General features: G+C 35.7%; 1 protein-coding gene across 2 annotated transcripts in view; it reads right to left on the reverse strand.

The window, feature by feature from the left end:
- The window catches only part of nudcd1 (NudC domain containing 1), an 84,416-nt gene that overhangs the window by 55,015 nt on the left and 12,767 nt on the right, over positions 1-16,634 (reverse strand). For both annotated transcript variants that reach the window (XR_012394570.1, NM_001020627.2), the window contains 3 exon segments: positions 16,192-16,374; positions 14,848-15,037; positions 12,060-12,248 (listed from right to left, as the gene is read on the reverse strand). Coding sequence is in view for 1 of the 2 variants with exons in the window: in NM_001020627.2 (NP_001018463.1) it covers positions 12,060-12,248; positions 14,848-15,037; positions 16,192-16,374 (562 nt within the window). In the remaining variant the exon portion in view is untranslated.

The raw sequence follows: 16,634 nt of genomic DNA on the forward strand, positions 1-16,634 counted from the left end.
TGACACAGTTCCCAGCAAAATGGAATATTAGGAGAGAATAGAATGGGTGTAACTTGTTATTTATTTATTTATTTTTTTTGTACTGCAAGCTTATTGGATGTTGTAAATTTGTAAAGCTCAGGAAAAGGATTTCAAGAGAGTTATTACAACCAGAGTCAAAGCAAGTCATTTCACTCTGCGGTCAAATTTGAAATGCCTCTTGGGCAGGCTAAGCCTACGATTACATTACATATGTCTCATAAGACACATTACAACTGTCTCATAAGTTTAGTTTCTAAAAGTTTGTTTCAAACTAAATTGGCATTTTTTCAGGGTGTCTTAGCTGATGCACATGTGCTCTCGAAAAGAACGAGATCACGACACGAATCTCATTTATTCAAGGGTTACACATCATCATACTCTGGATAATGCATTGTAAGATCTCGTTGGTTTTCTAAAATAATTCACAACTTGGTCTTGATGGGGAATGGTGAATACAAGTTTATGGGGCGTTTAAGTAATTGATGTCATGTGATGTGTATTTTAAAGGATGGACTGTAGCTCACGTGCCTTTTACACAGATTACAAAACCAAAAAACTTTTATTTTCAAGTGCACTTGGTTTAATTTAAAAGTTCAGATTTCATGTTTTATTTGGATATATTTTTCAGATCAATGATTGGCTCCTGTACTAGTAGGCTGGGCTTCATTTGCCATATCGACGTTACAGATTTCCTCATTCAAACTACACGAGTGACATCTTGTGACTTCTATAGTCTTTGTTATAACCAAAAAGCATAAAATCACCTACAGGCGACACACTAGTGAGATTTAAGAAACAGCCACTAGATGCCGCTAGTGTCACGTGGCTGCCATTTTAGAATGAAAATTCCAATAGAACAACAGCATATTATAGGTCTGTAAAAAAAACTATTCAAAGTGCTGATGATTGTGACAGTAAGTTGTGTATTGTAGTCTTTCAAGTTGTATCTCAGCTTTAATGTGCTTTTTAAATAAATAAATAAAAAGCAAAGCAGCTGCTTGCCATCGTGATAGCAATAAGATCAAATGCACAGACGATCGCTTTCACTCCAGAATGACAGAATCAAGGAGCTGTTGCTGTACGCTGCTGTTGCAATGGAACTTTCTATTGAGTGTGGCCTCTTGGTGATTCTAAGCTCTTTGTTATAACCTAACTCCTCCTCCTCACCCTTTCTGTTTGTTGTCATAGTGCTGGTAAAACTGACAGTTGGAGGGACGGGGTTAAGTATGTTAGCCACTCCCGCTACCTCAGACAGATTTAATCTGAGAATTTAAATGTTAACAAACAGGAAGCACATTTTCAGGAGATTGTAAATTTAAAAAAAGATGCAAGGATGTCGCCAGAGTGGCCTTTTTTTTTTTCTTGTGCAGTCCAGCCACTATCTCCCCATCTGAAAGATTTTTTTAGCATAGGTGGTAATGTAGTCACTCAACTTCACAATTTGTAATATTGTGTTTAAATAATGATGGCTAGTTCCTTTACTTGAAAGCTAAGATCTGATTATCATAATTGGTGTTGTTGACAGAGTTTGAGGTTTATTGTATCATTATTATGCGCACCCTAAAGTTTTTTTTTGTATTTTTCAGTATTTACACTTTACCATTGCACACATTTTGTAACATTTTATTTATCAAGTTTAAGAGTCTCTTTAACACTTTGGTTTATTTTGTTATAGAGATTAGATATTTTGTTTAAATATTTTAGTTTTTGACTATTTAAACTATTTGCCTAAGTAATGTTGGTAAATTAAAATAAAAGTGGATAAATAACAAACAATATAAAAAAATATTCAATAATTATCGATATCGAATGATATGAAACATGATATTGTGATTTATTTTATTTTTTTGCAATATGGCCCAGCCTTAACGTCCACAGATGAATTGTTCACCACAAAACTAGTAATGCACGTAACAAAATCAATGTTTAGTTTTGATTTCCTGTATACTTTAAAGTAAGTAAGAGAAAATATTTAGTATTGCAAACAAATTTTTTTTTCTTTTGAGTAAAATATATTCTAAATAATTAAACACTTTAAAATAAATGTGAAATTGGCGATTCTGTGCAATCTTCACATCACATTTTAACTTCTAAAACTTTTTGTTTATAGAATTCCTATTGATTATACTCCTTTACACCTTTTGAATATTGAACTCCCAAAACTGAAAAGAGCCAATACGTCTGGGTCTGGAAAGGGTGGGCTAATACCATACTAAACCTATGTATTAAGATTGGGATGTCAAAGTTCACATCCATATAAACGCAAATGCCCCAAGCTTTTTCCAGTAGTTCAAATGTTCTCAAATTCCCTTTACTAAATTCTTTAAATGCTGCAAACTGTTATGATCTCTTAACCAGAAACCAAAGGTGAAAAAAAGGAGGGAGATGAGGAAATAAAGGTTGGCGTCTCACCCACTCAGTCTTAGCTGTGCTGGCAAAACCCTATTACTGAAATTAGTACAATTTTCTCCAGCCGTAATGCTGCTTTGGAGTGCAATGAGGAGCTAGTGCTGTATGCTCATTATCTTCTTTTGTTGCAGGTCTAGTCAACTTGCGCTCCAACTAGAATTTTACAGAGCAAAACAGAATAATGAAGAAAAGGGCAAAGAAGTTCTGTGACACAGCTAAATCACTCCATGCGCACAGAGGTGTTATGAGGCGTTATTTTGTTGTTTTGAAATGAAAGAGATTGGTCTACTAGACATGCTGTGACACACACTCCTAAATACAACCCCAGCATTTAAAAAAAATAAATAGAACAAAGAGTGTGTTTAAAGAAATTCAGTATTAATCAGAATTCAGTTTTTTCTTTTATAGTGCAAAAAACAATCTCTACAGAGTGCACTAGTGCACAATCATTACTGGTTAAAGCATTATGTGCCATGATCCAAATCAACAGCTCAGAGGTAAATGACAATTTTGCAAGTAGTGATTTGAAGCATAAGGAAAATGTGAAAGGTGAACTATAGTAAATGAAATGACAAAAGTATTATTGTACTTGAGAGTATAGTACTAATTCAGGGAGTAGAAGAAGAGCAAGTCAGTTATGTAATTTGAGGTGCTTCAGGCACATGATTGCTTTTTGCTACAACTCTGATGGGTGAAATTGCATTTGGGTAATGTTTTTCTCCACACATTAACAAGTTCATGCTTGTTTTAAAAGACTAATAGTTGAATACATTTTTTGGAGAAAATGAAAAGAGTTTTTGACCTCTGAAACCTGAATTTGGTGTAAGAGGGTAATTTAATTGCCATTTGTAACACTTACTATTTATAGTATACACCAGGGGTTCTTAGGCCCCGTTTACACTAGTGCGTTTTAGTTTTAAAATGGCGTTTTAGAATGAAAACGATCCGCGTCCACACTAGCGTTTTACCCAGCGTTTCTGAACTGCTCTCCGTCCACAACAAAACGCTGAAAACGCACATCACGTGACCACACAGACACTCTCTGGCAAGCGCTGCAGCTCATCTACCCAGATGAGAGCTCTGCTAGTCGGACTTCTCATCAAGCATCTACCGCTGGATCTAATATCTCACTATATTTATTAAACGGGATATTTCATTCATCTTGTTGTCTTTATCTAACGACATATTCCCTGACTTTGGTCATTAGAATCTTACTTTTTCTCAGGTAACGTGTTTTGGCTGAGCGCAAAGATAAGTTAATGATTGATGAAACCACGTAGCCTATTCTGTATATTGACTGATCGCTTGCCTTTATTTCCTATAATGTAAAAACTTATTGTATGTTATACTTTTATAATGGCCATTATCGATTATTAAAACTGATATTCAGCAAAAGAGAGGGTGTGTTTCGTATTTTCACTGAAATTGAAAGAAGGCAGTTGTTATCGGCTCCGTTTTGTTATAAATATCCACAGTGAAGATGACGCTCATATATGCAGCACGGCGCCTCAACATTTCTGCTGTCTGTTAAGTTGTTAATATTAAAATAAAAATAGGCAGTTCCTCATGTATACAATTTATTGTTGAGAAAGTGAAACAACGTAGCCAGGGTGATGTGAATGACGTTATGAAGTACACTGTTCCCTTTGAAGATTTACCCGTGTCCTCGGTATAGTCTGTTTTCCATATCAAACTGAGAAGAAGAGACTGCAGCCTTGATCAAACATGCGAAGTCTGAACTTACACGGAGAAGATGCAGGACTGAACTGTGTGTGTTAGGCTACTTAATATTCAGGAAAAGCCCCAATCAGAGAGGCGAATGTCAGCAGCCCCGCCTCCGTTTTCAGATGTCTCCGTTTTCCATCATCCACACTGAGACGGAGCAGCAGCGTTTCAGAATGAAAACGGCCTCTCCAGCGTTTTTGAAACGCTCCGTTTTCGGCGCTCGAGAACTCCGGCGTAGTGTGGACGGTTGGCGTAACCGTAGCAAAACTTATGCGTTTTCAAACTAAAACGCATTAGTGTAAACGGGGCCTTAGACTTGGTCCTGAAGAGCTGGTGTCCTAAAAATTTTACCTGGGTTAGCTAATCATGCTCTAACTACACTACCTGACAAAAGTTTTGTTGCTGATCTCAATTGTAAGAGCAACAAATAACTTGACTTCTAGTTGATCATTTGGAAAAGCGGCAGAAAGTAGATTTTTCTGATAAATCATCTGTTGAACTTCATCCCAATCATCACAAATACTGTAGAAGACCTATTGGAACCAACGTGGACTCATTACATTACAAACTATAGTAGAGGGACTTAATTCCTTTTCATACTTCAGCCTCCAAAGAAAGCATAGAAGGTCAAGGTGCTCCAGGATTGGCCAGCCCATTCACTAGACATTAACATTATTGAGCATGTCTGACGTAAAATAAAGGAGGAGGCAATGAAAATTAATTCAAAGAATCTTGATAAACTCTGGGAGTCCTGCCAGAAGGCTTTCTTTGCAATTCCATATGACTTCATTAAAAAGTTATTTGAGTCACTGCAGAGATGTATGGATGCAGTCCTCCAAGCTCATGGGAGTCATACACAATATTAATTCTTTATTTCCACAACCAATGACTTTATATGCCTAGAGGTCTTTGCCTTTCATATAAACCACTTCTGATACCAAATAATCAACTAGAAGTTATTATTTGTAGTTCCTAATACTTGGATTTCTAGAAATATCCTTGAAGATGTGTTAAGGCAAGTAGGAGCTAAAATCTGCAGGACACCGGACCGGATTGAGTTTGAGAAATCTCTGCCCTACACTGTAAAAAAAAGTGATTAGTTGACTTTACTTAATAATTTTAAGGCATTGGTTTTACCCACTTTTTAAAAGTAAATCAACTATGTGGATAATTCCAAAAAATAAGTGAGCAACACTTTTTTTTTAATTTATTTTTTTTAAGTATAATCAATGGACTTTTTACAGTGTAACTTCTGAATAACACAGAAATGAACATTTTCTTTTTAATAATAATAATAATAATAATAATAATAATTCATTTAATTTGTAAATGGCGCCTATCTAGACACCCAAGGTCGCCTTACAATAAGCATCAACAGTCAAGCTAAAACAAATTAAACTAATAATAAAATATTACTAAACAATCATTGACCAAACAGGTAAAAAAAATAAAGGTTTTAAAAAATAAAAATATTCAATATAAAAAAAAAACATAATATAAACATGATAAAAAAATTGTTAAAGAAAAGCCTGCTTAAAAAGATGGGTCTTAAGACGAGATTTAAAAGTATGAAGACTATCCCTGCTCCTTACAGTATATCTAGGGGAAGTAAGTTCCATTGCCAAGGAGCCATAGAGCTAAAGGATCTGTGCCCCATTGTGCTTAATCGAGTGCGAGGTGGTACCAGGTATTATGAAGTCTCTTGAAAGTTAGAGGTAACATTTTAAAATCAATATGATATTTTACTTGAAGCCAGTGAAGCTGATAGAGGAGTGGTGTGACAGGCTCGTGAGATAGGGTGCTAGAGATGACACAAGCTGCATGGTTCTGAACCAGTTGGAGTTTGTGGATAAGTTTGGAAGGAAGTCCAGAAAGAAGTGCATTACAGTAGTCAAGACGTGAAGTAACTAATGCGTGGATAAGAATAGCTGTGTTTTTGGTTGTGAGAGAAGGGCTGAGACGAGTGATATTACTCAGGTGGAAATATGCAGTACACGTAATATTATTGATGTGACCTTCAAATGAGAGTGTGCCATCCAAGATGACACCCAAACTCTTTACCTGCACAGAGGGAAGAATTGTGCTATTATCAATGTCTATTGTAAAATGATCAGCTTTATAAAAAAATAACTTTGTGTCGATGAGATGGGCTTGAGTTTTGTCCCTGTTTAATTTTAAAAAGTTAGTTGAAAGCCAGATTTTTATTTCAGCTAAACATCTACTCAAAGCAGGAGGAGGAAAATAACTGGAGGGCTTGGTGAACAGGTAGAGTTGAGTGTCGTCAGCATAGCAGTGAAATTGTATCTTGTATTTTCTGAAGATGTGACCAAGAGGCAGTAGATATATGATAATGCGATCTTGACTCAAAATCTTTAATTTGAACAAACGGAGTACGATCTGCGAGATATGACTTAAACCATAAAAGAAGGATGCCAGAGATCCCTAGTGAGGCAAGCCTATTCAAAAGAACCTTGTGTGAAACCGTGTCAAAGGCTGCACTCAAGTCCAGAAGAATAAGAATTGACAGTAAATCAGAGTCTGCTGCCAGTAGTAAATCATTAGCAATCTTGACAAGAGCAGTCTCAGTGCTATGGTTGGGACAAAAACCAGACTGGAAGAGCTCAAAAAAATTGTTACTAGAGAGATAGTGATGGATTTGAGACACAACACATTTTTCAAGTATTTTTTAAGACAAATGGCAAAATTAGAAATTGGTCTGTAGTTGGCAACATTGGATGAATCAGCTCTAGGTTTTTTACGGGGGTGAGTAAAGCAGTTTTAAGTAAAGATGGGACAAATCCAGAATCCAGTGATTTGTGTATAATGTTAGTAATCAGTGTGGACAATGATGGAAGACTGTCTTAACTAAGCACGTAGGAAGAGAATCAAGCAGGCAGTTGTTAGTTTTGGATTTCTGTATATGACTAACTATTTCAGCGGTAGATGGTAAGTTGAAAGTATTAAAAGAGAAATTAATGTAATGATTTCAGAAACATGTTGGCTGAAGTCAGGGGCTGAACTATTTGAATGTAATTGATGATGAATGTTCTTAATTTATTTTCAAAGAAAGTCAGGAAGCTGTTACACAACTCAGTTGAACAAGAAAGTGACGTGTCAGGAAAACTTAATGATTTTTTTAACTACAGAAAATAGTAATCTGGAGTTACCCTCACTAGATTCTATTATGTTAGCATAGTAGTCAGATTTTGCTTTAAATACTGCTTCCTTATAATGATGAGCATGTTCTGTAAACATTTTTAAAAATTTTTTGTGGACAGTTAACCCAGATTTTTTATACAACCGTTCCAACCTTCGACCTTTAGTTTTAAGTTGATGCAGATCAGAAGAAAACCAAGGAGCAGAAGCAGAAAAGACAGCCCAGGTTTGTAAAGGTGCAAAAGTGTCCAAAATTTCAGATAGTTCATTACTGTAAATAGACACCAGAGCATCAGCAGAAGATGAGTCCACATTGTATGCAAAACTATTAATCCGAAAAATGTAATAAGTTAATGTTCTTAACGTTTTCAAGTGTGGAACCCAACAGTTTTTACAGTGAACAACATCTTCTAAAAATCATCTATAGAACACTGTAGCAACTACCTTAAATACTTGCAATCTAAATTAATCATTCATTTTCCTATGGTCCAGGGGCGCCCAAACTCGGTCCAGAAGGGCCAGTGTCCAGCATATTTTTGTTCCAACCCCAATTAAACACACCTGATCTACAGTAGCTCTTTCTAGAAACTTCCAGGCTGGTTTTTTGAAAGAAGTTGTAGCTAAACTATAGGATATCAGCACTCCAGGACAAAGTTTGGAAGCTAAAGTCACAATAAGCAACCTGTAAATATATAAAATATAAAATGATTGACATTAAAACTATAAGTGCATTAATATACATCTGCCTCACACATTTACATCATATTGAAATAATTTATGTTTTAATCAAGTATAAAATCATTAGTGTTTACTCTTTAAAATGTAAAAAAAAAAGGCTAAAAATGGTCATTAAAAAGTTAAACCTGTCTATTTGGGTTGCTGTATGAAACTTCTAACAATCATTTGATCATGTCATTCAGTTAGAAAACAAAATAAAAGCTTTTAAAATGACATAAAAATATATGAAAGAAACAACTGTAATTTTTTTCAACAACCTCTTTAAGTGTAGCACACTCAATGTTTACTCTTTTTTTAAAAATAGCAGTGTGCATGTGTGCGCACATGTATTACATAATTATTGATATTTGCCAAAACTCTATTGATTCTGCATCATCCAAAGAGACTTCTTACTTACACTACATTGATTCTCCACACTCTCGCATAAGAGCGTTCACTACAAAAAAATTTGTTTGTTCATGTACCCCTAAATCACCACACCATCTCCAGAATATCCATGCGGTGTGTGTGTGTGTGAGAGAGACCATTAATAGTCTTTTGTGGCTGAGCAAGGTCGACCTCTCTTTCTGAAACAAGCTAATGCACCTCTATTTTATCCGCCTACCAATGAAGTCTCAGAGAACTCTCAGTCTCTTACAATGAGAGTGAGAAAGAGGACGAGGATGAGCCGAGATCACTCCTTTATTCTACTGAAGGAAAAAAAAAAAAAAAAGCTCAAAGCTCAACAAATGGCCTTTTTAAAAGTTCCCACTCTCACAGGTTTTTGGATGACAAATAGAGGTGAAAGAAGAAAAACAGGAAATGAGCCAAAGGTGTTAAGAGTAATTAAAGTATAAATAATATTCTGTTGATATACACTCACCGACCACTTTATTAGGTACACCTGTCCAACTGATCTCCAAAGCAAATTTCTAATCAGCCAATCACATGGTAGCAACTCAATGCATTTAAGCATGTATATGTACATGGTCAAGACAATCTGCTGCAGTTTAAACAGAGCATTAGAATAGGGAAAAAAGGTGATTTAAGTGAGTCTGAACATGGTATGGTTATCGGTGCCAGACGGGCTGGTCTGAGTATTTCAAAACCTGCTAATCTACTGGGATTTTCATGCACAAACATCTCTAGGATTTACAAAGAATATTCCGAAAAAGAGAAAATATCCAGAGAACGCCAGCTCTGTGGGTGCAAATGCCTTAATGGATCCATCCTGCCTTGTATCAATAGTTCTGATTGGTGGTGATGCAATGGTGTGGGGGATATTTTTTGGCACACTTTGGATCCATTAGTACCAATTGAACATCGTGTCAACACCACATCCTACCCTAGTATTGTTGCTGACCATGTCCATCCCTAAATGACCTAAGTGTACCCTTCTTCTGATGGCTACTTCCAACAGGGTAACTCGGCATATCATAAAGCTTTAATCATCCAACCACCACTGAACCACTGTACTTAAACGGCCTCCACAGTCACCAGATCCAATGAAGCACCTTTGGGATGTGGTGAAACAGAAGATTCACATCATGGATGTGCAACAGACAAATCTGCAGCAACTGTGTGATGTTATCATGTCAACATGGATTAAAATCTCTGATGATTCTAGTACCTTGTTGAATGTATGCCATGAAGGATTAAGGCAGTTCTGAAGGCAAAAAGGGGTCCAACCCGGTATTAGTAAGGTGTACCTAATAAAATGTTTGGATGTTTTTTTTTTTTTTACAATACTTGTCCCAGACAATGAAAAAAAAAATTTATGGGGACCTACTGTATCATGCAATAATCCCTTTTAAAAGAGGTTTAAATACAGTTGTGTGGTAACAGTGTGACAGCCAGTGTCTAATTGTAAACCACAATTAATTCTGTTTTATAATGAATCTGCAGAAACACTTTGATTAAAGTCTCCTTTTATACGTGTCATCAGACAATCTCTCCTTCATTAGCATAGACAGCCTTAAATTAGAAGCAGTCGTCCGCCATTAGAGTTTTCACACCGTAATTTCAGTTTTTTCACACGTATAACATTAGACCTGTTTTGAATCTGCCACTATGCTGACACATAAGTATTTGTGGCACCAACTTTTTTTTAGAAGAGGTCAGGGAGCTCAATCTAATTTAAATTTAAAGCTACATTCACCAAAATGCCACAACTTGAATCTATAGCTTAATAAGGGAGTTTCAAAAAGTTTAAATCTATATTTGAAGCAACAAACTTCTTGAGCTGATGACAATAGCATGTGCGTGATTATTAAAGTGCCTCTGACATTGTTTCAGAAACAAAGGAGAACAAAGGAGTGTATGACTGTTTTAGCAACATAAAAGATGAACAAACTGCCATGGTTAACTATTATTAATCACCTTTTGGACTATTATGAACTCAGAATGACGGAATTACTTTCTAACAGATGTTACATGTGCTGGTAAAGATTGAAGACACAGATGAAAGGTTTGCACTGACTGTGGGTTATATGTTGCGTTTTGTTTATGAACCCAAACAAGGACTAAATGTATGCTGTGTGTAGTTTATTTGTTATTGGTAACATATCAGAGACTGTAAGGGTCTGTATGTGTGAAACTTTCTGTCGTACAGTACACCACACCCACCAAAGGTACCATACGTATGTTTTTGGTAGTGGAAATGCAAGCCTGATAAAGATGACCCATACCGACCCGTACCACTCAAGGGAAACAGGCCCTTAAAGGTCCTCTTAAATGGAAATTTCACCCAAAATATTGAATCTTGCCATCATTTACTCACCCTTGACTTGTTCCAAACATGTTTTGTTGAACATAAAAGAAGTTATTTTGAAGTAGGGCCGGACGATATGGCAAAAATGCAATCCCGATTATCTCGATTAATTATTGTCCATATTGAACAATAACGATATATATAACGATATATATTTAAATTTTTCCAAATTTAAAAGAGTATCCCATCAATGACTGAAGTCAAAAATTAGAGGGTCCGATAATTATTGGTGGCTGATCATTTTTGGTAGCTGAAAATTTAGTGCATCTCTAATGTCAACACATTTCTAGATTCCCAGTGTTGCGCATTTCTGCTGTGCGATTGGCTCTTAGATCAGTATAGAGTAAAAAAAAGTCCAGAGCTCATCATAGTTATTTGATATAATATCATTTATCAGCACAGCCCTATTTTGAAGAATGTTAGGAAAAACAAACTATGAAAAACAAATGTGGAAATCAGTGATAACATGTTAACAACATTCTTCAATACATAGAACAAAAGAACATTAAACTGTCAAAGCCCCTTAAATAAATTCAAACAAGTGGTGTAAATGGTGACTAAATGATGACATAATTTTTATTTATGTGTGAACTATCCCTTTAAATGAGGAAAAAAAAAAGAATAATTTTTGACTGGTCCTCTATTGTCTGAGCATGAGCACTGCTAATGAAGCAATATTTGCAATTAGCACTCTCTGACATAAAGAAAATGTCAACACTAATGAAAACGAAGTACTAGTAAATTCAATATGCCACACCAATTCCATTAAAGAGCATATAAATAAACAACATAGATATGACCGCATCCAATGTATGATAGCACTGATGTCCTGCTAATAATTAAACCTTATTTTGTCACATTATAAAATATATTTTGTACTAGCCATTGAATACTTGCATAAAACCAAACTGGGATACTTTACATAAACGGCCTTGCTAAATGAGTCCTACTGATGACCACTGCATTTCAGAATGGCATGGTCCTTTCCAGTTCTCATCAACATCTATTTGAGGAATTCCGTTTGAATGATTCTGTCTGATGTTTCTATGGATACAGCAAGCCTCTGATTCCTTTCATTGAAAGCGTGCTTCCTCAAGACCGCAGCACTCGAGCCTTTCTAGGCTGATTGGTGACTACTTCAAATGTCTTTTCTTACAGGCTTTCCGAAACCTATAGCACCGGAGAAATAGCACTTTCTGGAAGTTCAAATGAATATTCTAGAACCATCCAAAAGAGCTAGGAAAGCTTTCCTGGTTCTCACCTGAGTTCCCCACCTCCATATCCTGAACAGGTGGTTCTTCAAGCAGAAGTCCGTCCACCTCAGTAAAAGCGAAGGGTTTCTCTGAGGCGACTATGACTCCTTTACCCTGAGGCTCAACTGCAGCGTAGTGTGGGACAGACTTGCCCTTCATCACCCTCCTCTTCCTCACAGCATATTTCTTTTCCTCGCCTGTAAGAAAAAATGCATTTTTCTAGATGTTTTTTCTAATATAAATAATTCTGTATTTTTTATTTGTACTTATTTCTGCACAATATAGTAATAAATTTAATAAAACTTAAAAAAAAAAAAACAGTAAATCTGTGCACTGTTATGCGTTTTTGGTAATGTTGTTATGTAACATGCTTTGGATTAGGATTTATTATGATTTTATTTTCTAAAGATATCAGAAATTTTAATAAACAAGGATGCATTAAACTGTTACAAAATATTTCTATTTCAAATATATTGTTATATTTGTTGAGATATTTTTATTACAGTAAACTAGGTTTTTGAATAAAAATGATTTCAAGACTGGTAATTAGAATTATTAAATTTTGATCCTTAGTATATTATAATGACGTCTTAAAAATTAGATGACATCAAAAGATGGTGAAATGATAGTATTAAATGACATTTTAAAATGAATTAAAACCAGTGATGGATTGTAACAAAATAAGTGTTCATTGTGACTGTACTTAATGCCAAGTTCAGACTGACCAATTTTCGAAGTAGTCGTGTCAGATGTTTTCACACTGCATGACTATCTGGTGTAGCATTTCGTTGGTGCTGTGTTTAAACTGCAAGTTGAATCAGTGACAGTGGGTTTCACAACGCATGACTATACAATAGGAAGAATAGCAGACGACTTTGTCTCAGTCAACAAACTACATCTCACAACCAATCATATGCAATAAGTGACATGAAAAAAACTCAGACCATGTGATTTATCTTTTGTTATTACCTGCATAATGAGAAAGCAGCCTTTAGTGGGGTAGAAAATGACTTTTTGAAAACTTTTTGAAACTTTTTTAGAAAATGACCTTTGAAGGGAATAATCTCTCCTCCACCTTTTTCTTTTTCGACCCAGTTTAGGTATTGCTCAGATGACATGTCAAACATACACAGGTGCTCCTGCCAAGTTTCCACTAGTTTTTCCTCCATTTTTGGGTTCAAATGGACTGAAAAGAAGCCCTTTTAACTTCTCCGCCAACCTTTCGCTGGCCTGCAGATACCCATACTAGTGGATGCTGCTCTGTCATTGGCTGTAGGCAATCTCAATGTTATTTTCAATCAGAACACATTTCACATGGTGTGATTTGAATCCTCGACAGGTCCAGATATTTAGCATGCAAAATATCTCCCGGGTGTCAGCGACTTGTCAGCAATTCTCTCAGATCGTGTCTTTTATAGTTCACACTGTGTGATTGTAACTCACGTGAACAAGCACAGATTTGCCTGTGATTTCAGGCATTTGTCTGTGATTTCTCAATACCTGTCAGCGAGTTAAAATCTGAACTAAATTCATGCAGTCTGAACTCGGCATTAGCAGCTTTTTCAAATATCTACAATGTAGTACAAGTATTTCTATTTGGGGAGATATTTCCTATAATTCACTGCATTTCAAAGTCAAATATCTTACTTTTTAAGGTCTGAAACTTTTTTTTCCCAAATCAATCATTCTTTTTCATGCAAGAATGGATAAAACATTTCTAGGTTAAATGTGTGGCAAACTAGCAATCAGGGTACAGCACATGCTCTGACAGTGTTCAGAATTGTTTTCGTTGTGTTTGGTTTGGTTGTATGGTTATGCGAAACAGTAAATTAAAGCACTAGTTTCTACAATGGTAAATCTCTAAGACAGTAATAGTGTTAATCTGATATGGCCAATTTATTGTCATTTGGATTATTTAGATATTATTTGGATTATTGGTTATTCTTGTGGCTGAGAAACAAATAAAAATCTTTGCAGTTCTACACTACCTAACAAAAGTCTTGTCACCTATCCAAGTTTAAGAAACAACAAATAACAACTTGACTTCTAGTTGATCATTTGGTATCAGAAGTGGCTTATATGAAAGGCAAAGACCTCTAGATTACACTTATTTTACCAAAATAAAATATGATCATGCCCTGATTTTTAATTATTTAATTAGGGCATTAAAGTCTGACTCTGCTTAGACAAAAGTCTTGTCACTTAACAGGATAAATGTGCAGTATATAATATAAAGTCATGGTGCAGTGGGAAAAAAAAATAATGTTGTGTATGACTCCCATGAGCTTGAAGGACTGCATACCTACATCTCTGCAATGACTCAAATAACTTATCAATAAAGTCATCTGGAATGGTAAAGATAGCATTCTTGCAGGACTCACAGAGTTCATCAAGATTCTTTGGATTCATCTTCAATGCCTTCTCCTTCATTTTTCCCCAGACATGCTCAATAATGTTTAAATCTGGTGACTGGGTTGGCCAATTCTGGAGCACCTTGACCTTCTATGCTTTAAGGATGTTGTTATACACTCTGCAAAACTTTCGCACAACCCCATACTGAACGCAACCCCCAGGGTCCATGTGGGTTCCAAAAAGCTTTCTACAGTATTTGCGATGATTGGGATTTCAACAGATGATTCATCTGAAAAATCTACTGTCTGCCACTTTTCCAAATGATCAGCTAGATATCAAGAAATTACTTGTTGCTCTTTCAACTGGGATGGAAGACGAGACTTTTGTCAGTTGGTGCATGTTAAAAGAGCTAAAATCAGTGGCTCTGAAAAAAAAGACACTCACTCTCCCCCTGGCCAGCGGAGTTATCCACAGTGATCCACTCCAGCGAGACTGAGAAACCACTGCCTTTGGTATCAGATGGATCCTTCTGTACTCTCAGAAGCAGCACTTCAACGGTGTGAACATTAGAGTGCACATGAGCCAAGCTGTGAACGATGATAAATGGGTCTCCAAGAGATTCACTGAACATCGGCTGGGAGAAAAATGAAAGAATACACGTAAAAAGTGTGTGGTGCACCTCACATATTTTTAAATAATAGAAATAATATATTTTTCCAAAATTGATTAGTTCAATTCAAGATCAAAATTCGGTCATCATTTTCTAACCCTCACACCATTCCATACCTAAATCATTCGAAATTTATTCATCGCCAGTTAAACAAATTTAGTTCAATCGCCAGTTAATCGCTATTTGTTTAATTTTAAAATCACATCTGAGAAATTTCTGATCCTCCATTTCAAGTCTTTTCACCTAAAAGTCAGCAGTTCTAAAACATACATAAAAAGATCAAAAAGAAATCGCTATAAATTGCAAGAATGTATAAAACTGAGGGTGAATGACCAGAGAACAATGTTCACAACATTCAGATTTGGACATGGAAAATCAGACATGCTTGATTGACACTTGAGAACCAATGAGATTAATCCACTGAGGTCACCAAATGCCTGGACCATTTTTGTTGTTTTACTTTTTGGATAAAAGTGAAAAGACTTTAAAATACCGTACAGATGCAGATATTTTCATTCGTATAAACTCAAAAATAACATGCTTTTATAAACTAAAGGAAACAAACAGAGTGTACTTTTTGTCATCTAAATCTGTGAATAAAAATCTGCCTCAAAGATATGAAAAATATATTTGTATAAACCTTGAAGCTGATTTTCACATAATTTAGTAAAGAAAAAAACTCCAGCCTTTCCGATTCAGCAGATAAAAGCTTTGAATAAATATATTTACTCTTTTTATCCTTGTCTTATTTCAGCAATCATTAATATATTTCCAAGATACTGTAACAAGCACAAACGTAAAAGCATGTTGAAAGTTCTCTAGCGATCCACAAGCCTTGCAAACTCAGATGGATTGGCTCTTTTGAAGTTGAAGTAGAGTTGAGTGAACAGACTTTTAATGAAGGCACAAAAATCTCTCAGATTTAATTTCAAATATGTTCATCTGTGTTATGAAGATGATTTAAAGTGTTTTTGAATGGCATAAGAGTAAATAAACAATGACAGAGTATTAATTTTGGCCTGAACCAAAATTTTAAGCTGTCTCAGTCAGTTCTGAACCAACAATTAAAGACTAATGACTTAAATCAACAAGAAATGTTGATGGTGGATATTTCCCACCTCCCATTTAAGATGAGAACTCTCTCCCCTCTTGCTGGTGCGCAGGAGAGTCAGCTTTCCATTTCCATCAGACAGTGCAGCCCAGGTCGCGGAGGTCAGGCTCAGAGAAGCACACAAAGCTTCAGGTGAGCTTGAGTCTGACTCGAAATGAAACATCTCACGAGGTTTTCCCAAAGCAGTGTCCTGGGAAAACATAAGATGGATAGCTGTCAAATATTCAAATATTAAAAAAAAAAAAAAAAAACAAAAAAAAAAAAACTTACAAATATAGTTCAGTACAATAAATTGACAGGAGCCTCAAAAAAACATTGTTTCTTCGTTCTAATGTAAATCCTGTGAGTGCAAATTCATTTGGTCAACTGGAACAAAACAAGGGAGTTTTCCAAGAGATCATTAACATTAATGCTTCCAGAAGCGTTCGATTGACCTTTTCCTAGTGAGAT

This window comes from Danio rerio, chromosome 19 (genome assembly GCF_049306965.1).
Source record: "Danio rerio strain Tuebingen ecotype United States chromosome 19, GRCz12tu, whole genome shotgun sequence".
In the NCBI taxonomy this organism is placed as follows: Eukaryota; Metazoa; Chordata; class Actinopteri; order Cypriniformes; family Danionidae; genus Danio; species Danio rerio.